Genomic DNA, 22,931 nt, shown 5'->3' with positions numbered 1-22,931 from the left:
GGAACTAAACCCTCCTATCGTGTTCAGCCAAGGTAACTGCCATCTTAGCTTCTGTTTGATCTTCAACTGCCATGATGATCACATGTGATCAGTTGACACCAACCAACACTAATGGTTTGACAGTTTGGTTGAAAGCATAAGCAAATGGGACAGTTACACTCCTGGCATGCACTGATGGGTAACTGTTTTTTGGAAATGTTATAGAGGTTATAAACCCCCGTGAAAAAAAACCCTGCAAGACAAAGGTGAAATGAGCTAGTATGCATAGCATACTAGCTCATTATGAAATACTTGTACTTGAACAAAGCCTTGCAGTGGTGCACACACACCGCTGACATGGCCGACATCCTCCTCTGTGTTTCTTCCGGGTTTGCGGTCTCTGCCGCGATGATCACTCCCTCACATGCATGCGGAAGCCATGGTCACAGCACAGGCCCTGAAGAAACAGCACGGGCAGCCATTTCTTCAGAGCACATGCACCGATGACCTAATTGGCGCAGTATACAGTAAATATCTCCTAAACTGTGCAAGTTTAGGAGATATTTACAGTACCTATAGGTAAGCCTTATTATAGGCACAAACAAAACAGAGGAGATTACCACCTCTTTAAATCTATGAGTTTAGTTTGGCTTTAACATCCTTTACATGTTCGCTGCACAGCAACCCTCCCAAAACAGTCTTTTATCACCTCTTGTAATCAGCAGCATAACACAAAAAGGTCAACCAGAGACCATTTATCTATTGTATGAAAGGGAAGTGAGGTGGTTCATTAAAGAGCGTTTCCGTGATCAGCAGCATATGCCATATTCAGAAGCCTAAAACAACTCTTCAGCATACAATATTACTTTCTTTAGCAGGCAGGCAGGTCTTTAGGTTCCTTGAACTTTAAGCCGAGCAGAAAGGCAGGCCTCGGGGTACACTGAGGAGGAATAAGTTGGGGTGCACTACCTGCACAGTGGCAAATTCCTTGCTTTGAATTGTCCTTAATGGGCATGATTATATTAAACCTGACTCTATTCACTGTATACACTGCACGTATATACTGCAGTCTGTGTACCATATAAATACTCCTTAAAGAGGAGGTCCGCCCCACCATGAAAAATGAAAAGTCAGCAGCTACAAATACTGCAGCTGCTGACTTAATATATGGACACTTACCCTGTCCAGGGAGCCCGCTATGTTGGCACCCCAGTTGATCTGAAGATGTAGCCGCTACCATTCCTGGTAAGGGAACCCGGCAGTGAAGCCTTTCGGCTGCACATCTGGTTCCCTACCGCGCATGCACGAAGTGCGCTACGCTTTCTAATTGGCCTGGCGGTGGAGGAAGGAGAAGGGGGCATGAACTTCTGAGAGATGGCATAGCGTCCGGAATTGGGAAAGGAGACAAATACGTGAAAGTTCCACTTTTGGGTGGCACTCTGCTTTAAGGCGTCAGTAAACCCAAAATGTTAAATTTCATTTTAATGTCCCATTATCCCACTATGTGAGCTGATCTTTTTTTCTTTTTTTTTTTTTTTTTTTAGAGTCTTAGTTAGTAAATACCTGTTAATCCTGCCATTTTATCATAGTTCCTTAATCTGAGTGGCAATATAATTCAAGCTGATCCCTCTTAAAGTGATTGTAAAGGCTTGTTTTTTTTTTTAAATAACATATTATACTTACCTCCTCTGTGCAGCTGGATTTGCACAGAGCAGCCTGATCCTCCTCTTCTCGGGTCCCTCTTCTGCTCTCCTGGCTCCTCCTATTGAGTGCCCCCTCAGCCAGAAGCTTGCTATAGGTGGCACTTGAGCCGAGTCAGAGCTTCGAGTATAGGCTCGACCAGGCCCTGCCCCTCTCTTTCCCTGACTAATCAGGAGGAGAGAGTCTGGGACAGCTAAAGCACTTGTGGAAATTGTTGCAGAGAGAAGGGACTCAGGTAAGTAATAAGGGGGTGCCGAGGGGGCTGCTATATACAGAAGGCTTTTTTATCTTAATGCATAGAATGAATTAGGATAAAAAAAACTTATGCCTTTACAACTCCTTTAAGCACTGTGATTCAGTCTGAGAATGCCAATTTTCAGAGTAATGCAGTCCTAAGCTTCCTCCTTCCTCTACAACTATCTGTCCTATGTGACATTCCTGCATGTGAGCCAAACTGATGATTGTGATTGGCAACAATGAACTTCCTATTTTCTCCCCTGTGTATCCAGCCTACATGACTCTGCAGGATGCACAAGAAGACAGACAAAACCTTGTCTTGCCTACCTTAAAGAAGAGAGTGTAGAGGTCAGGACTATGAAACATATAACATGCTGCATAGTGCCGGGATCAGGAATATGTAACATGCAATAAACATGTAATATGTAACATTTAGCACAGTTTATACAATGCAGCATACAAAGTGCAGCAGTGAGGAAAATCGACATACAATATAGTGCACTAATCATAAGCATGTAACATATAAGCTAGCTTATAGGATGCAGGGGACAGGAGTACATATGACATAGATTTTAGAGCGTAGGTGTCAGGACTATGTAATGTACAACATAGCAAATCAAGTGCAGGGCTCAGAAATGTGTAACATTCAACACAGTGTAAAACGTGAGGCTTAGAAGTATGTAAATGTATACACCAGCTTACAAAGTATAGTGGTCAGAAATATATAACATAGTATGGTTTACAATGCTGAGAGAGGGAAGAAAAAAAAAGTGTCCTAGTCTTAGTGTTCAGATGACGAAAAAAAAAAATCAATAATATCGGTAGGGACAACATTCCTGAAATTGCAGTCAGTGGGAAGCAAACTGTCCATTACATTAGTGCCATAGTCAGTATCAGCAGTGACTTACCAGAGAGCCACTCTTCATCCCATGAAGCCACCTTTGACTATGTTAGCTACTGTCAATGCGGAACTATGTAGGCCAATGCACATAAAAGTTAAACTAAAAAAAATGTTTATTTAGTTTAAGCAGATAATATTCATGTTTCTAAGAAACAGACAATATAAATTCCCCTTTTTCCATAGGGCAGTGAGGGATTGGGTTTTCTGTAGAGTCTTTAATTTCAGCCATTGTGACAGGTAACAGACTGGACGGCTACAACTGTAATCAATAAGCAAGATCACAGATATCTGATAGGGGGGACTTTGACAAAGTGCGCGCGAAACATGTCACTGTCGTCACGGCAACTTACTGAGCTTCACTGACTGCCCTTTCCTTCCGAACGGGAGCTCCATTTTACGAACGGTAGTGGTTGTCCTTTTCCGGTCGTTCCCGGCGACTCAGGCTACTCCCCTCTTCATCACACGGCGGGCGTCATGGGATGCCAACCTGATGTCTCTCGGACATACACTATAGGACGCCGCTCATCGTGAATAGAGGTACTCTGGTGACTGTTTTGGCGCAGCGCTGTCTGATCCCTGGTCATCTCAACTTGAGATTAAAATAGCGCACATGTTTTTTAAGTGGACAGCAGCCTGCGATAAGTGAATTGCCAAGTTACTGCAACATGGAGCTATGTGTCCTCTATGCTTTGGCTACCTGTTAATAGATCTATAGCCGAGAGTTAACCCCTTGTTTCCTGAAGGAAGGTGGCACAGTGTACTATTACTTTTGCTTTATTCCTACTTTTGGATTTTTACTTGACTGTGCAATACGTACATCCCTCACTGTTGTGCTGGATATTAATGATTTTACCTCTGTGCTTCTCTTTTGATTAAATGTGATATTTTTAATGAATTGATTGTATTTATGTTGAGTTCCACTGAGCGCTGATTTTAAATTGTATCTGATAGGGGGGAACCTTAGCATTGTTAAACTAAACTAAATAACAAATCAATTGATAAAAACAGATATAACGTATGGCAATAGTAAAGCCTGTTGCACATGGGAGTAAAAAATGCTGTTTTTTACTGATCTAAAATGAGATGGGATGCATTGCTGTCTATGGGACATTGCACACTGCTCGGTAAAGATCAGTAATACAGCGTTAAGGACAGAGCAGTAAAATACTTGTTTAATGTTTACGTGAGTATAAGCGAGTACAATACTGGCAATGAAGAAGAATTTTACTAGTCTATATGCTTGCACACCTTTACTTGCCTATACGCAACATTATTCAAATCTTTATGCACAGTTTTTGCACACGGGCACACTGCACATGGGCGTCATAGTAAATTGTGACACTTGTGTGCATGGGGACTTATGTATGACTGCCAACACTAAGTATTTCACTTACATTCTGGAATCATATTGGATCCGGGAGGGATGGTATCTTGCCTCTCCAATGATCATGACAAAGCTGGCATTTCCTGAATCATATCTAGGGATACAAAAAGTATAGAAAAAAAGTCACAGAGCAGATACTATTTGTGGTAAAAAGCAAATGTACAGTAAATTAATGATTACTATTATTGAGCATAACTAAGACGTTAGAGGCTTCTATAGCAAATGTTCTCTCAACAGTGTAACTTTGAGAATTTAAGAACTCCTATATTAAGTTTGTCAAAGACTGGACAAAGGGGTAAAAGGTGGTTAAAGAATAAAGTATACATTAAAGCGGAACTACACCCAAAAGGGGAAGTCCCGCTTTAAAGCCTCCTCCCCTGCTCCTGTTTGTGAAATGGAGCTTTTGGGGAGAAGGGGGGGGGGACGAGGCGAGTACCTGGTTTTGCCTAAGTGATTGGAAGCAGAAGTTCACAATATGTCCCAGAAGACTGCAGGGCCATTCGCAGTGCACAGCACCACAAGCTGTCACAGCCGGGTGCCCATAGTAAGGGTGTCAGTGAGAGAGGACAAGGGGAGAAACCAGTTGGGGTGAGAACATTGCTGGATCGTGGCACAGGAGAGTGGCTCTTTATTAAAAGCCAGCAGCTACAGTTTTTATAGCTGCTGAATTTTAATTTTCAACTAAGACTGGAGCTCCTCTTTAAAGACAACCTGTTGAATGGGAAATGTTTTGTCTACCACCACTGAATATTATTGGGAATTACTAGTTGCTTGTAGTTGCTTGCTAGTACAGCCCTGAATTTTGAGTCATTGACCCAAAACAGGTATACAGCAAGTAAAGTCAGAACTCCGGATCTGCATACTTCCAGATCTGTGATTCAAAACATTGTAAAGGATTACCATGAAAGCCCAGCATGTGGCTATATATATCTCCTCAGCACAGATTTCTCCTGAGAATGTAAAATGGGACCGCTTTTTCTTTATTAACACAGTGAGGAGTGATTAGATCCTGTCAGTTTTTTTCCCCTGTCCTCTCTATAACTCTCTGAAGACATTTGCCCCTCACTTTCTGTACCCGTGAAACCACAATGGTTAGTGAAACTTTCTTTTTTTACTGTCATGGTATGTCTGGGATGACATCAACGCTATGCCCCTCTTTAAGACAGCAAGTGAAGGGAAATCTCCCAAATAAGGAAACAAACATATAGAGAGGATCTAACTTTCTCTGCTATCAATAACATAAAAAAGCCTACTTGTAGTTCCATTTTTTAAATTTTTTTTTTAATTCTTCATTCCACTAGAGAGCAGCAGAATACATTGCTATCCACTTATTACCGGTAGCAATTATAAATACATTTAGCTTTTTGGTGTTGTTGAGGCTGACACCATCTCAAAATAAAAATGTAAAAGAACACATTCATCTACTGCATTCAAGTGTTCTATTTATTCTAGTAAAAGAGGTAAATTAGACCAAACATATTTTGCATAATCAGCAAAGAAGGAACTCTGGGTTTTACATTTGAATGGTTTCAATCAATATTGCCCATTTGATTCTTCTTTTGCTGTTATAAGGAATAAAAAGAACAATCTGATTGCTGTGGGGCCGTTTGTGGCATGTCTTCCTTCAGACCCTGCCATTAATAAGACATTAGATTGTGAATTTCTTCATGAGACAGGTAGTTATATTAGTGATTCAAAGTTCTCTGTAAAGTGTTAAAGGAAAAGTGTCAGTGCCACAGAACTGTGTAAAATAAACTCATGGATCTATGATTAGGAGTTGTTTCCATCCTTGCAATCTCTGACAGTCCCTTTGTTGCACATTTGTTCTTCAATAAACACTGCAGGTAGCATTACCACAGTGACAAGTCTCTTCTTGTTGAGATCTAAAGCTGTAGTTCTCACCTCAGAATTAACTGAACTTGAGCTGCCCCAAGCACTGGATATCCTTCACTAAGTGCCACATCTTCACAAGGCCTGATAGAGAGCAAAAGACAACATTAGGACATGGAAGAAAACCATAGTTTTTTGACATAACCAATGCTTTACCAATACCCTTTAGTGGTTAAAGAACGTTGGACATGGTGGATATATCTTTGTAAGCAGACTAAGTTAACTTTAGTCCTTTACAAGTAGTATTGAGAGACAATAGCAAAACACATATTTAGCTAAAGTATAAATGTACTGTCGCTAAAAATTATTATAAATGGAGTTGCAGTTCAGTGAGTAAAATAATTATTTGATCCCCAAGCACAACATGACTTCGTACTTGGCAGAGAAACCCTTGTTGGCAAGCACGGAGGCAAGATGTATCTTGTAGTTGGTGACCAGTTTTGTACACATCTCAAGAGGGACTTTGGTCCACTCTTCTTTACAGATTGTCTCTCTAAATTCTTAAGGTCTCTTAGCTGTTGCTTGGCAACTCCAAGTTTTAGCTCTCTCCATAAATATTCTATAGGATTAAAGTGATACTAAAGTCTTGTTTTGTTTTGTTTTTCCCTAAAAATATCAAACATGTTATACTTGCCTGCCTGTGCAACAGTTCTGCACAGAGCAGCCTGGATCCTCCTCTTCTCTGGTCCCTCTTCGGCTCTCCTGGCCCCTCCCCCGATGAGTGCCCCCCACAGCAAGCAGCTTGCTATGGGGGCACCCAAGCCAGCTCTGTATGTCCATTCAGACATGGAGCCCTGGCTAATTCCTGTGCCCTCTCTCTCATCACTGTGCCACTGACTTTGCATGACAGCAGCGGGAGCCAATGGTGCAACGCTGCTATCTCAGCTAATGGGGAGGAGAGTCCCGGCCAGCCAAGTTTCTCCTGCAACATTGTTGGATAGAGATGGGCTTAGGAAAGCATTGGGGGGGGGGGGGGCTGCTACAAATAGAAGGTTTTTTATCTTAATGCATAGAATAAATTAAGATAAAAAACCTCCTGCCTTTACAATCACTTTAAGGTCTGGAGACTGGCTAAGTCACTTCATGACCTTAATGTGCTTCTCCTTGAGTCACTCCTTTGTTGCCTTGGCAGTATATTTTGGGTCATTGTCATGCTGGAAGACCTATCCGTGAACCATCTTCAGTGTTCTGGCTGAGGGAAGAAAGTTCTCATCCAAGATTTTAGAAAACATGGCCGTCCATGCAGCAAAGTCAGCCTGTACCTTTAGCAGAGAAACAGCCCCGAAGCATAATGTTTTCACCTCTGTGCTTGACTGTAGGGATGGTGGTCTTTGGGTCATAGTCAGCATTTTTCTTCCTCCAAACACGGTGAGTCAATTTAAAGCCAAAGAGCTCAATTGTGGTCTCATTTGACTACTGCACGTTCTCCCAATCCTTCTCTGAATCATTTAGATGCTCATTGGCAAACTTCAGACAGGCCTGCATATGTGCCTCCTTGAGGAAGAGGACCTTGCGGGCATTGCGGAATTTCAATCCTTGGCAGAGTATTGTGTAACCAATGGTTTGTTTGGCGACTGTGGTCCCAACTGCCTTGAGATCATTCACCAGCTCCTCCTATGTAGTTCTGGGCTGATCCCTCACTTTTTTCATGATCAGCTTTACCCCATGAAATGTTGTGAAATGTTGCATGGAGCTTAAGACCGAGGGCGATTGAAGGCGATTTTGTATTTCTTCTGTTTGTGAATAATCGCTCCAACTGGTGTCTTTTTCTCACTAAGCTTGCTATTGGCCTTGTAGCCCATTCCAGCCTAGTGCAGGTCTACAATCTTGTCCCTGACATCCTTTGACAGCTCTTTGATCTTGCCCATGATGGTGAGGTTTGAATGGAAAAAAGATTCTGTGGACAGGTGTCTTTTATACACATAACGAGTTGTCATTAGGAGCCCCTTCTTAAATTGACAGGACTAATCTGAGTACCACATGAGCATATACTGTACCCAGTCTGTGGGAGCCAGAATTCTTGTCGGTTGGTAAGGGATCAAATACTTATTTTACTCACTGAACTGCAACTCAATTGATAACATTTGTATCATGTGTTTTTTTCTGGATTTTTGATTGATATTCTTTCTTATTTAAATTAAGCCTATTATAAAAACTACGGACCCTTAATTTCTTTGTAAGTGGGCAAACTTACAATATCTAAAGGGGATCAAATAATTATTTTCCCCACTGTAAAGGGTCTCTATCTTACACAAAGTGGCTCTATCTTGAATACTTTGTTAATCCCATATCCAATATCAAATCAATGGTAATAAATAACCATCAGTACCATAAGCTGCTGTGAATGTGCTAACCAAATGCATAAATAATAAAAATACATATAGAATTAAATAGTTGTTTTCACAGTTTAATTTTACTCCCAAATCTTTAGCTGTGAATTTTAGTGTTCCCAACCCACATAAAAACACATTTTATGTGCTCATCACCTCTGCAATTACAAACAGGTGGCAAATATTACAGTGCAGGAATATCACCACCAATTGTGCACATGAGCCACTTCCGTGCTCTCCCCTTTCCTATATGACCCCAAAATCCTCCTCCTTCATTTGAGAATACACTGCCTGTAACATGATATCTGAATAGGGGAGAGAATCCCGTCATTCATCCTCCCTCATTCAGAGATCTTGTTACATGCAGTTCACACTATGCATGGGCATATGGCTTAAAGCAGAGTTCCACCCACTTTTAAAAGAAAAAACACCTCTCCACCCCTTGTTTTTGGCTAGTTCAATTTTTTTTTCTTCTAATTTACCTTTTTTTGAAATACAGCCTGTACTTCCGATCCATCCAGTCCACAGCGCAGGAGGTCATATCCTCTTCTTCTGCGAGCCCTCCGGATGTCTTCTGGGACATGTGTGTGTCCCAGAAGATAGCCGGCCATTCACAAAGCACCACGCAACTCACACATGCGCAGTAGGAAATGGGCAGTGAAGCCGCAAGGCTCCACTGCCTGTTTCCCTTAATTAGAATGGCGGTGCCTGCACCCGATCCGATGGACGGATCGGCCTCGGGGGCCTGACATCATGGGCTCCCTGGACAGGTAAATGTCCTTATTAAAAGTCAGAAGCTACAGTTTTTGTAGCTGCTGACTTTAAAAAAATTAAAAATTGCAGGTGGAACATGGATTTAAGGCAGGGGTAGACAACCTTGGAGAGGTGGAGATCTACTTGAATGACATAGAAGAGATGAAAGCTCACCAGCCCATAGCACACTTTTTTTTTTAAAGGCGATAACCTAGCATGGCTAGGAAGATTTAAAAAGTTTAGAGGGCATTAGCAAGTACTTCTGAATTCAGAGGTCAGTAGTATGTAACAAAGTGCAGAGGTCAGTAATATATAATGCAGCATTCAGAGGTCAGGACTATGTAATGCAATGTAACGTTATGCAACACTGAGGTCAGGGTCAGTAGAATGTAAAAAACAGTGCAGAGGTCAGTGGTGCATAAGAGGCTGTTCACACTGGAGCAGTGATTGGTGACACTGAAAGAACGCTAGTCACTTCTAGGGCATGTAGCACATACAAAACAGCTTTTTGACCCCACACCTCTGACATGAAGGGGCGGGGTCACTCTGTTACGTCACCGGTTGGCCCCGCCCTTGCCTATATAACAACTGTCACAGTCAGCTGAGTATTTTCGTATTTTTTTTCTATTTTTCAGGTCCGTCAGCAAAGTCATTGAAGATAATTGGACATCGAAGGACACTTTTTTTTTTTTATGTTTTAATAAAGGAATTGTAAAGAACTGTGTAATGTGGTTTTTACTTTTTGGTGAATAGGTAGGGGAGGGGGGGCAGGATCTGTGGGCCCCCCTTGTTAAAGCGGGCTTCCAGATTCCGATAAGACCCCCTGCCTGCAGAACCCCAAAACCACTGGGCCAGGACTGTGGGGACAGGGAGACCCCATAGCAACCTCCCCATGTTGAGGGCAAGCGCCAGGTATGATTCATTGAATTTTTCTTTTTTTTGGCGTGGAGTTCCCCTCAAAATCGATACCAGACCCATAGGGCCTGGTATGGACCGGGGGGGGGGGGGGGGGGGACCCATGCCTTTTTTTTTTTCTTAATTCTGTCACAGGGGTTCCCTTTAAACACTTCAATACACTGTATTATATACTGTACACGGACTGCAAGGTAATATATATTATATATATATATATATACACATACACATATATATATACACACACACACACACACACACACACACACACACACACACACTAAACTGCCTGCTCGCCACTAACTAACCTGCCTCTAGCTAACTGCTATAATTCATAAATACTATATACAGCCACCGTGTAAGCAGCCCTATATAGTGTGGGGCGTAGACTCGGCACCCTGAGCCATGATTGGCTAAAGGCACCCTTGCCTTTGGCCAATCATGGCTCTCACAGTGTGCTGTGATTGGCCAAAGCATGCAAGTCAGGTGCATGCTTTGGCTAATCATCAGACATCAATGCACTGCGATCTCGCATTGCATTATAGGGCGTGACGCGCCACACGAATATGGCGTGAACACCCCATGATGCTCGGGATTTGCCAAACGGGCAAACACCCGATGTTTGAGTCGAACGTAACATCGGGCTCATCCCTAATACGTAAGCTAGGCCACTAAAGCTGTAGGGGAAAACAATATTTTTTAGCTAAACTTCACATTTAATGTAAACCTGTTAGGATTGGGATGACTTAAAAATGTGTGGATTCTGAGGCTGCAAACGATTAAAGGTCTGAAGTTCCAAACTGCATACTTGTTCCAAGTTAGTGAATTGCTCAGTAGGTCTTTGATACTTACGGTTTTGCACATGCCTCATATACACCGCTGTCACCAGCCACAGACTCATCAGACACGGCCGCAGAAACACAAGCTCCCTTCTCTTCCTGAATGCCACCTGTTGGCTTTCTTTGGAAACTTACATCTAAAGCATTACATGAAAGAAAACACAATGTAAAACAAGTAATTATGATCTTTCGTCATAAAATAGAGAATGAAACAGGAAAACAATAATTTCACATTTAGATAACTATAGGTGTTATTAAAGGTAAATTGTCACTTCTTGGTTATAATTTCTAATTGATTCACAAGCATTATTCCATAGAAGTTGTGGTTTCTATACACTATATGGATGATGGCCAAAAAACCTAAAAACATACATTCTAGAAAAAATGGCTCTGTAAAATTAGTCTGCATCTGTATTTAGAAAAAAACAGCAGTTGTCGAGGCACATAATGATTTGCATAGCTACTTAAATGAAGAAATAACCCATTATTATGTGGGCTTATAATGGAATATATGGCATATGAATATCTTCAGTTTTAAAGGATAAGTAGAGCCAAAGCTATATTGGCCCTACATCCCCTATGGATCACAGGAGTGCAGTTAGCTCTGCACTCCTGTGACATGTTTTCAGCTGACAAAGGTCTAAAGTCTGCTGTTGGCTGAAGTCCCCCAGCTGGTACAGGCTTAGGATCGATGTGGACATTACAATCGGGAGTCACCCAGATGCCTGGACCAGTAGCTGGCTCAGCCTCTCAAGGAGCTTCTGGGAGACTGAGCCAGCCACTTCCAACCCCTTCACAGCCCAACTCTCCAATTAGCACTGGATGAGGAGGGCAGAGCAGAGAGACGGTAAATGACAGTCTCCAGCTCTATGCTCAGAATGGAGGGAAAAACTGAGCAATCAGAGGTGTTTGATCATTCATTTCTCACTGCAAAGCCAGCAGTGGACATCTGCAGCATCAGATTGATGCAGCATCCACCTAGCTAAGTATAAACGTTTTTTTTCCCCAACCCCATACTTTTTAAAAAAATGCTCTACTCTGCCAATCCTTAAAATTCAAACTGCATTAAAAGGGCACATACTTTTCCCAATTATATTATTCATTTTAGTAGAAAAGAACATTTATTTAGGTTGAAGGTTGGAACATATATTAATACTATTATTATTAAACACCATTACTGCCTGTATCATGTTTGTGCCATCCTCCTCTACCATCTCTATAAGCCTAGACAAAAATACCTGGCTTCTGAGAATTTGTGTTTATGAAGCATCTGATTATTTTGGCTCAAGAATAGTCTGACCATACCTGTACATCCGGCTGCCCTCCGAACTCTATATCAGAGGCCATACTGCAACAGAAACCAGCTATGGTCAATTGTCAGCACAGTGGCTAAGTGGTTAGCGCTTCTGCCAAGCAGCACTAAGGTTGTTGGTTCAAATCTCAACCACAGCATTACCTGTCTGGAGTCTACATGTTCTTCCTTTGCCTGTCAGGGTTTTCTCTGGGTTCTCCAGTTTCCTCCCACAGTTCAAAGACATACTGGTAGGTTAATTGGCTCCTGTTTAAATTGGCCCTAGTAGTGTATGTATGAATGTAAGTTAGGGACCTTAGATTGTAAGCTCTCAGAGCAGGGACTGATGTGAATGTACAATACACATGAAGTACTGTGTATATTCACGACACTATACAAGTACCTGTAATAAATAAAATAAATTATCAGTCTTTATACAGATTGCAAATCATAACGAGATCAAATGCATTCTTGTAAAAATTCCAGTTAGCAAAAATGCCCAACTTTTAAAAGAAAAAAAAAAAAAAAAAGAGTATTCATTTGACAATTTTTATAGATTATGTAAAGCAATTACCTACATTTTTTTCCTTTTTTTTAGCATACTTAGTTTAAGAACACTATTTTCTGCATTATTATGTTTGATGTGTTTTGGGATTTCAGCAACTTCCCCTTTACTTCACTTTATATCAATAAAGAAATATGATTTTGTTTGAAGAGGTAAATGTTCAAAAGAAACCTCCCCATTGGTTACATCTCCACTTGTTAAAAGCCCCCCTTTATTATCCCGATAACCGCATTCCACCATGCGTCCCACCTCTCAACTTTTCATCCGTAACCCATATTCATAGGCGAGTCTCCTGCAGTGTGCCAAAAGTCTTGATTTAAAGGCACATTGTGAAGTTCCATAAGGGGCTTTCATCCACAACTGAGAAAAGTGTGTTGAAATGCACTGTGCTCCCTTCTGAGCACAACCCTTACATCTTGTTAAGATGTTTAAAGTTCCCTGCATTTGATTGTCAAATGTCTTTCTTTAAGGTGTTACAGGAGAATGCTGATTTCTCTCCCTTTTAATGATAAAGAAGCCTTTTTATATAGCCTCATGTGAAGGGGTGAAGGTGGTGACATGATTTATTGATTACCCGCAGGAATAGATGCAGTCATCCTAAAACTCTGGCAATGACAGACAGTGACTCTGGAAGGACTTCACAGTCATTGTGACTCGCATTGTGCCAGCAGGAGCTTGTGTGGAGTCTTGATTAATGGCAGGGAAGGAGGATTCACATTCACCTTGTAAAGGCTCCCTGCTCAGAACATACTATAGAAAGGAAGGGTGCACTTTTAGAACATTTAACCCATGTATAGACTGTATATCAAGGAGCTTTCCCAGAAAGGCTGGAAATAGGTATGAAGGGCATGTGTCTCTAGTACAGGTTTTGTTTGCAGGAAATGGAACAGATAAAAAGTTGGATGGGAAACAACTGACTGTAGATATAGGTAGGATGTAGCTGCCGATTGTTCCCAATTTCCTGGAATGTTAACATGTAACTAACCCTTGATTCACACCTATGCGTTTTTTTTTTTTTTAGTGTGCTTTGCAGAAACGCACTACAGTCCATTTAACATGGTTTCCTATGGAACAGGTTCACAGCTATGCATTTTTAGCTGCTGCGCTTTTTGGAAAGGGTCAGGGACTTTTTTTCCCCACAGCAGTTTGCAGATTCTTCAATGGAACTGCACTAAAAATGCAAATGTTGCATTTATGATGCATTTAGAATTTTTTTTGCCAGTAGGAAAGTATCGAGCGTGACTCTGAAGTGCGACTTTGCAGCATCAAAGACGTGTAGGAACCTTTGCTGCAACTTTCATGCCCTGTACACACGGTCGGCCTTTCCGGCAACAAAATCCGTTTGATTTTTTCCAACGGATTTTGGCCCAAACTTGTCTTGCATACACAAGGTCACAAAAAGTTGTTGGAAAATCCGATCGTTCTGAACACAGTGGCGTACAACGGGACTATAAACAGGCCAGTAGCCAATAGCTTTCATCTTGTAATTTATTCTGAGCATGTGTGGTACTTTGTTCGTCTGAGTTGTCTACACACGATTGGAATTTAAACGATCGGATTTTGTTGTCGGAAAATTTTACAGCCAGTTCTCAAACTTTGTGTGTTGGAAATTCCGACTGAAAAAGTCCTATGGAGCCCACACACGATTGTAATTTCTGACAACACGATTCGATCGCACATTTTTCGTCGGTAAGTCCGATCATGTGTACAGGGCATCATTCACATAGATTTGAAGAGATTCCATTGCAATCGATAAGCTGTGACTTGCAATGTGACTGTGTCCAAAGTCACATCTTAGAGATTAAGGCAGGGGTAGGGAACCTATGGCTTGCAAGCCAGATGTGGCTCTTTTGATGGTTGCATCTGGCTCTCACCTCTCAATCCGCGGATTGCGTGGTGTGACGATCTGTGGATTGAGCCCATAGGAAAGGCCGCAGCTTCGGCCTAGCTCTGAAGCTGCGGCCATCTTGGTACACCCGGCGGTGGCCTAGGTGAGTGGAGCGCTGACGTCACCATCACCCGCCTCAACTGCTTGTTGATCTGCCTGTCTGTGTAGTGGTAAGCAAGCATACAATCGTAGTGGAGATGTGGATATTACAGTAGGGGAGATGACGTGGATATTACAGTTATAATTTAAATTAGTCGATTAACCGATAAAAAAAAAAAAATAGCTTTAAACATATTGTATGGCTCTTGCGGAATTACATTTTGGATTTATTTGAAAGTACAGATTGTAAATGATGTGGCCTACTTTATTAATCTGTTTATTGTTACTGCAAATTGTTCCAACCAAACCAAATATGGTTTCATTACAAATCTGATACAACTTCTAAAAAGAGAGCGGATCTTAGGTGAGCCCGCACACAGGTTTTTTTATACAGTTCAATCCAAATGTAATAGATTGTACAATAAACCTATAACCAGTGTGGCAAGCTTTTCAGAGACAGGAACTGTTTACAGTTCAATGTTCCCCTTAGATAGGCTAGAACATGCGAGCACTATTTAAGTCAATGTTAATGCTAATATTATTTATTAAACAGCAATACTTTTTAAATATAAAAATATATATTCTTCAACGTGATAAATATGTTTTAAGTGGGAATTTAGCTATTTCTGGTTCATGATGATACCAGTGTGGATGAAAATGTCAGATTCATTAGCCTAGCTTTAAACGATCATACAATGTTGGCAAACTTGATGAGACTTGCCACAAGGTAATCTAAATATAACGCTCATAAATCGACTGCATACATCAAGGACTGGAGAAAAGGCTCTGCTTTAGCCACAGCAGCTACTTTGCAGATTTCAGCTGATATTTCTGTAGTTGCAGGTTAGCACCCCAATCATGGTTCGTATGGTTACTATGGACTAGCACACACACGGCCGTATTGTCCGCTGAAATGCGAGTCCGGCGGACAGATTGATGTGCAAAACTACAATCTTAGTCCGCCAAACTTTTGGGTAACTGGGTGACTTGAGTCCGCTGGACTTTTCCACCGTATTGTTTGATCGTGTGTACGGGGCTTTAGTCTGCTTGTTTTTCAGCAAACTGTGTGCAGACTTTCTTGTGCATCGTCTTTAGAAGAGGCTTACTTCTGGGACGACAGTCATGCGGACCAATTTGATGCAGTATGCCGGGTATAGTCTGAGCGCTGACAGGCTAACCCTTCATCCTCTGCAGCAATCTTGGCAGCACTCATACGTCTATTTCCCAAAGAAATTCTCTGGATAGGACACTGAGCATGTACACTCAACTTCTTTGGTCATGGTGAGGCCTGTTCTGAGTGGAACCTGTCCTGTTAAACCACTGTATGGTCTTGGCCACCATGCTGCATCTCAGTTTCAGGGTTTTGGCAACTTCTTATAGCCTAGGCCATCTTTATGTAGAGCAACAATTCTTTTTTTTCAGATCCTCAGAGAGTTATTTGCCATGAGGTGCCAAGTTGAACTTCCAATGACCAGTATGAGAGCGATAACACCAAATTTAACACACCTGCTACCCATTCACACATGAAACATTGTAACACTAACAAGTGACATGACACCAGGGAGGGAAAATGGCTAATTGGGCCCAATTTGGACATTTTCACCTAGGGGTGTACTCACTTTTGTTGCAAGGGGTTTAGACAATAATGACTGTGTGTTGAGTTATTTTGAGAGGACAGCAAATTTACACTTTATACAAGCTGTGCACTCACTACTTTACATTGTAGTAAAGTTGAATTTCTTTAGTGTTGTCACATGAAAAGATATAATGATATATTTACAAAAATGTGAGGGGTGTACTCACTTTTGTGAGAAACTGTAAACTAATCAGCTAGAACATTATGACCACTGACAGGTAAAGTGAATAACGTTGTTGATCTCATTACAATGGTATCTGAAAGTGGGTAAGATATATTAGGCAGCAAGTGAACATGTTGCCCCTGAAGATAATTTTCCCAGTCTGAAGGGGTCAGGACCCATCAAAAGTAATCCAAGGAAGACCAGTGAACCGACAACGGGGTCATGCCAAGGCTCATTAATGCACACGGGAAGCAAATGCTGGCCCATGTAGTACAATCCAATAGGAGAGCTCCTGTAGCTCAAATTGCTGAAAACCTAATGCTGGTTGTGATAGAAAGGGGTCAGAAAACACAGTGCATTGCAGTTTGTTGTGTGTCGCAGACTGGTCAGGGTGTCCATGCTGACCCGTGTCCACAGCCGAAAGCACCTACAATGGGAGCACCAGAACTGGACCACGGAGCAATGGAAGAACGTGGTCTGGTCTGATAAATTCAAGAATTTTAAGAAACACAACACATTAGAGGTGTTGCTTTAGCCTCCAAATTCTCCAGATCTCAACCCAATTGTGCATCTGTGGGATATGCTGGAGAAACAAGCCCAATCTATGGAGGTCCCACCTTGTAACTTACAGGATTTAAAAGGATCTGCTACTGATGGCACAACATACCTTCAGAGGTCTAGTGGGGTCCATGTATGGAGGGATGGTCAATTTTTTGCCTGATATGTATATATAAATATTCTTTTTACAGGTGCTTATATTTCAATTTCAATTCTTATGCGTCAATTTACACAGCGATTCACATATATATTGCACATTCACATCAGCCCCTGTCCTCAAGGAGCTTTTTTTTTTTTACTTTATTTAGTTACAGCATCAGTATATATTTTACAATTTTGTTTCCTTATACCGCTAGTACGTCCTTTCCTCATTTTCCTATTTATTTCGATTGATCCGTGCAAAACATCTTTTTATATTTTTCTCTTTTCTTTCTTACTTGCCACTATCATATATACTTCCTAACCATCCTTTAGACACAAGTATTTACAAACATATACACACAGACATACACAAAAAAAAAAAAACACGCACTCGCCAGGCGACAAATCCATAGCGTAGTTTCCATAGTGAGTTATATATCACAAGCTGACAAAGGAGAAGATTGTTTCTACCCACATCTTTTATCGTTACAATTTTTTATTTCGTTTTTTTTTCCTGCCCTCTGGTATAACCCTCTACCCCGTTTTCCTTTGAATACCACGTTTACTGTCCCACTCAACAGAAAAAAAAACGGTACTAACCACTCAATACAGACTCCCCCATTACTAGTGAGAGTGGAGCTAACCGTGGATCCGATATCCATCGTTTCCATATTTTAATCCAGTTATTGGATTCCCCCCTATTGCAATCAATTTGTTGTTCTTTCAAGATGTTTTCATTTACCTGAAGACGCCAGTCCTCAAGTAAAGGTGCATTCGGAGATATCCACCTTAGAGAAATTAACTTACGTGCAATAAACAATAGTCTAGTAACTAATATCACCTCCCTGGGAAAGAAGCCTTCCTCGGCAAAATATCCCAGTAGACATGTCATAGGGGTCTTGTCGATATGTGTATTACATGTAGCATTGATTGTATTAACCACCTCTCGTCAATATCTAGCCAATTTTGGACAATTCCACATCATGTGTATTAAATCAGCTGGAGACTTTTGACATCTAGGACACTCCGGAGAATCGCGTCTGCCCCACTTAAATAATTTAACTGGTGTTCTGTATACCCTATATATTATAAATAGTTGCGTCAGGCATTGAGCCAGTGATAATGATACTAGGGGTACCCTTCTCAAGATAATTTGCCAATTTTCATCCGAGTTGTCCCCTATGTCTCTCTCCCAGCCTGTTCTACCCGGGCTGACATCGTTATCCTGATATAGTCTCATCAGTTGACCATATAAAGATGAGATCAAGCCCTTTTATTCCTCCCCCCTTGCTAATGAGGTTATAAGTGGGGTAGGTTTTATCACTATCTTTTCCCTTCTAAACTGAGTTTGAATGGCATGCCGTAATTGTAAATATTTATAGAAGTGACTAGAAGGCAGTTGAAAGGATTCTTGCAGGTCCTGAAAGGAGTGCAGAACATTATGTGTAAACATCTGTTCTATATATTGGAGCCCCTAAGCCCTTGTACACACGGTCGGAGATTCCGACGGAATGTTTCCTATCGGACCGTTGTGTCAGATATTCCGACTGTGTGTGGTCTGCATCGGACTGTTTTCGTCGGAATATCCGACGGACCAACTTTTCCAACTTGCCGGTAAAATTTTCCAACAAAATGCTCCGATCGGACATACTCTGATGTGTAGCCTACTCTGACGGACAAAGTGCCATGCATGCTCAGATCAAATTCCTAGACCAAAGCTATTGGCTACTAGCCTGAACGTAGTCCCGTCGTAATGAAACAACATCATCACGTTATGTACAATCGGATTTCCCGACAACTGAGTCCGACCGTGTGTATGCAACATCACTTCCGGACCTCTTCCGGAATTAATCCGACGGATTTTTGGAATCTCCGACAATGTGTACGGGGGCTTAGAGTGCCAGCTTTCGAATCCCTCTAATTTATATAATGCTTTGTATTGCTTATTCCCCCAAAGCGGGGAGTATTTCGAAACTCCTTCAAATTTCATTATACTCCTCGTTTCCTTCCAGACTATTCATAAGTGTCATTGTTAGACCCCTACAGGTGTTACCCAGGGCTCCGGATTCCAACTAAGCTACAAGATTATATCGAAAACTATTATTTAACAATAAAACCTGTATGGGGTCTTCCCAATTCCTTTCTCCCCAGCCTGCTAAATGCTGAAGCTGGGAGGCTATGAAGTAGATTCTTGGCTGTGGTACCGCTAATCCACCCCAATCCCTTGCCGTCTGAAGAATTGATAACTTCATTCTCTGGGTTTTTCCTTTCCATAATAGTCTACGAAATATTGATTCTGTTTTTTTGAACCATTTTAAAGTTATCCATATCGGTGAATTATGGAGTATATATATATATAACAATTGAGGGGTCCAGATAATTTTTATGAGATTTGCACAGCCTACCACCGATAATGGCAATTTGGTCCACGCCATGCTCTTAAGTTGGAATTTGTTAAGAATAGGTGACAAGTTATCCATTAAATAATTTTCTATTCTAGAGTTTATCATTATTCCCAAGAATTTAAATGATGAAACTATTTTAACTTGGGGGGCCTCTCTTAACCTGGGCAGACTAGGATTGTCTAAGGGAAGTAGTACGGATTTGTCCCAATTAGTAATGTATCCAGAAAACGATCCAAATTTTTTTATTAGTGACCTTAAGGAGCTTAAAGAACCTTCTGTATCCCCAAGAAACAGTAATGCATCATCAGCATACAAGGAGATTTTTTCAATCCTCGTTCCTCTAATAAATCCGCAAATAGATTCCGCCTGTTGAATGGCCTCGGCCAGTGGTTCAAGGGCCAATGCGAATAGTAAAGGACACAGGGGACACCCCTGTCTTGTTCCTCTGTATAGTGGGAACAATTCTGAAACTGTGCCATTTATTTGCATACGTGCCCTCGGAGTGGCATACAGAATCCTGATCCACCTAATAAACTTGTCCCCCAGGCCAAACAAACCCAACACCTCCCACAGATATATCCACTCGACACTGTTGAAAGCTTTCGCAGCATCGAGTGACAAAATCGCTCTTGTCCCAATATTATCAGTTGGTATTTGCATATTCAAATAAAGCCTCCTTATATTAATAGCTGTAGACCTTGTTGGGATAAAGCCACATTGGTCACGATGAATCAATCCCTGCATATGTCTACTTATATCGGGCGGTAAGATTCCGGAGCCAAAGGGTCCTTTCCCAGCTTTGGTAATACAATAATACAAGCATCCCTCATAGATTCTGGAAGCCTGAATGATTCCAAAGCCTGGTTAAGGACCTTCAATAATTCTGGAAGCAAAACCTCACCATATTGGTTATATACTTCTGAAGGTAACCCGTCAATACCCAAGGCTTTATCATTTGGACTTTCTTCCACTGCCTTAATCAACTCCTCCAATGTCAGAGGAGCTCCCAGTTATTGTTTATCGTTTTCATAAAGAGAGGGGAGTTTTAAAGGTTCTAAAAATTCTTGAAGTCTTGTCTCGGAACAATTAACTTTATTTTGATATAAATTACTATAAAAATGAACAAAGGATCGCATTATTTTCTTCTGGTCATAAGTAATATCTCCCTCTACTGTACGAATAGCAGAAATAATTTTACTATCTTCTTGGGATTTTGCCATTACTGATAGCATTCTACCTCAAGGAGCTTACAATCTATCTTTGGAGTGTGGGGGGAAACTGGAGCACCTGAAGGAAACCCACTCAGGCACAGGGTGAACATGCAAACCCCCGGCAGGTAGTGTCCTGGTTGGGATTCAAACCAGCAACCCTAGTGCTGCCATGTATAATGTATATTATAAATATAAATATAAAAGTGCTCAAGCGCAATTAAATGTGCATCAAATTCATATAAACAATTATGAATCATTACATACCACACCTAAAAATGTCTCCAGTGCAACTAATCCTTAATTTATATGTAAAAAAAACAAAGTGTTGACAATAAAATCTTACAATAACTTGCTATTATGCATATATCACCAAAAGTGCTCATATCCTTTTCTTTAAATTAAAATAAAGTTCACCAAAGTTCATAAAATCCCAGATTGTCTGGTGCTGTGAAACCACACTCTAATTCCACCATTGTGTAACCACCACCCCCAGAACTAGCTTCCTACCAAATGCAACAACCTCCAGATTCTAAGAGGCTAAAACAGCAGGTATCACTACACATAGCACCACAGCAGCTGTCTATCTCTCGCTCTTCGATGAATACAGTTTCTACATTAATAATCTATTCATGCATGCTGTGAATTTTACTAGAGAAGAGATGTATACATTTCTCTGTATAGGGAGCTGAAACTGAACATAAGAGCTTGCGCTAATAAATGTCAATAAACATATTGTCCACAAGATGGCAGAGCAGCACAGCAAATAACTGCATTGCTACATCCTTTTTTTTGTAGAGACACAAATTACCCCAAATAAGCTGAAGTATTAAATTCACACTGTTTCTATGCAGTAGGGGGTCTATTCAATGAGAAATCACGCTACGTTTTTTGTCTCAAAGTGATACCGGTTTTGAAAACTGCTGCTTAGCAGGCACGAAACACTAACAGCCATCAGTAGCCAGGTTCGCTTTTGTTTGTATTTGCATAACACCACATATCCTCAGCTATATCCACTTTAATTGGATCATTAGATGGGCACATTTAAATGACAGACCTATGTGATCTTAGAATCCACAGGGAAAGCAGCATTCAAGTTCAAACTGCACAGCACTTCGGGGCACTGGAAAAAGGCCACTACAGAGCCATGGGGGGAAAACATTAGAAAACACAAAGTGGACATTCTGCTGAACACAAATGTCTGATGATTCAGGCTCCATAGCATTTATAATGGCATATTTTTAAAACATGTGTAACAAAACTCGTCAAAGCAGATCTATAGATGAGAAAGGGATAAATGCAAAAGTCTATTTTTAGCTTTTCACCGAAAGACATGCATGTATGCTGGTCAAATAAATCTCATGATCCGGGGTGGCAACAGGATGAGAAACAATACAGAAACTTTCTCTCTCCATCAACTAAAGCAAAAGTCTCTTCTAACTGTAAGAGGCCAACCTGTCAATCTGACAGAGCTTGTAGTCATGACGGAACACTGGCATCCAAAAAGAAATAATGCTCATGTAGAGAGCTGGGCAATGTAAAGTGCGACTATGCTGCATCTAAGGTTTGATTTCAGGTATAACAGATAAGGGGGTGTTTTATTTTTTTCCTCTTTCTCAAAGTGGATGTAAACCCTCACATATAACCAGTGAAGTGAACAGCCTCAGATGATAAACAGAGATGAAACAAATCTCCCTACACAAGTTTTACTTGTATATCTGCTGTCTTCAGCTTTATATATATGCTTTAGAGAGTGCACATCATGTTACAAAACTTTCTCCCTAGTTCAGTAGTGGGTGTGGAGTCTGGGCATACACTGTGTGTAAGCTGATAGGAGGAAAGGCACACCCCCTGTCCCCATAGGCAGAGGAACAAAGAAACTCGCAGAGCTGTGCTGTAAATAGACAAGCTCTCTGCTCATCTAGCTCTAAGTTCCTTCCCTGACACAAATTACCAGCTGCTCTTATCCCCTGTGTCAGAGAACTTGTCAGAAGTTATCATGTTAGTAACAGAGGAACGGAGCATCAGAAAGACACAGGACTTTAGAG

At 41.2% G+C, this 22,931-nt stretch overlaps 1 protein-coding gene across 2 annotated transcripts in view; it reads right to left on the bottom strand.

Moving 5' to 3' along the window:
* The window catches only part of WWC2 (WW and C2 domain containing 2), a 289,038-nt gene that overhangs the window by 77,672 nt on the left and 188,435 nt on the right, over positions 1-22,931 (bottom strand). For both annotated transcript variants that reach the window (XM_077477273.1, XM_077477274.1), the window contains exons 12-14: positions 10,943-11,066; positions 6,105-6,176; positions 4,213-4,296 (exon numbers count right to left, since the gene is read on the bottom strand). In XM_077477273.1, the coding sequence (XP_077333399.1) occupies positions 4,213-4,296; positions 6,105-6,176; positions 10,943-11,066 (280 nt within the window). The remainder of the gene's footprint in view (positions 1-4,212; positions 4,297-6,104; positions 6,177-10,942; positions 11,067-22,931) is intronic.

This window comes from Lithobates pipiens, unplaced genomic scaffold (genome assembly GCF_037356315.1).
Source record: "Lithobates pipiens isolate NorthernLeopardFrog02 unplaced genomic scaffold, aLitPip1_a1.2 Scaffold_13, whole genome shotgun sequence".
NCBI lineage: Eukaryota > Metazoa > Chordata > Amphibia > Anura > Ranidae > Lithobates > Lithobates pipiens.
Note: the sequence above shows the minus strand (reverse complement) of the source record. Positions and strands in the feature narration are given on the sequence as shown.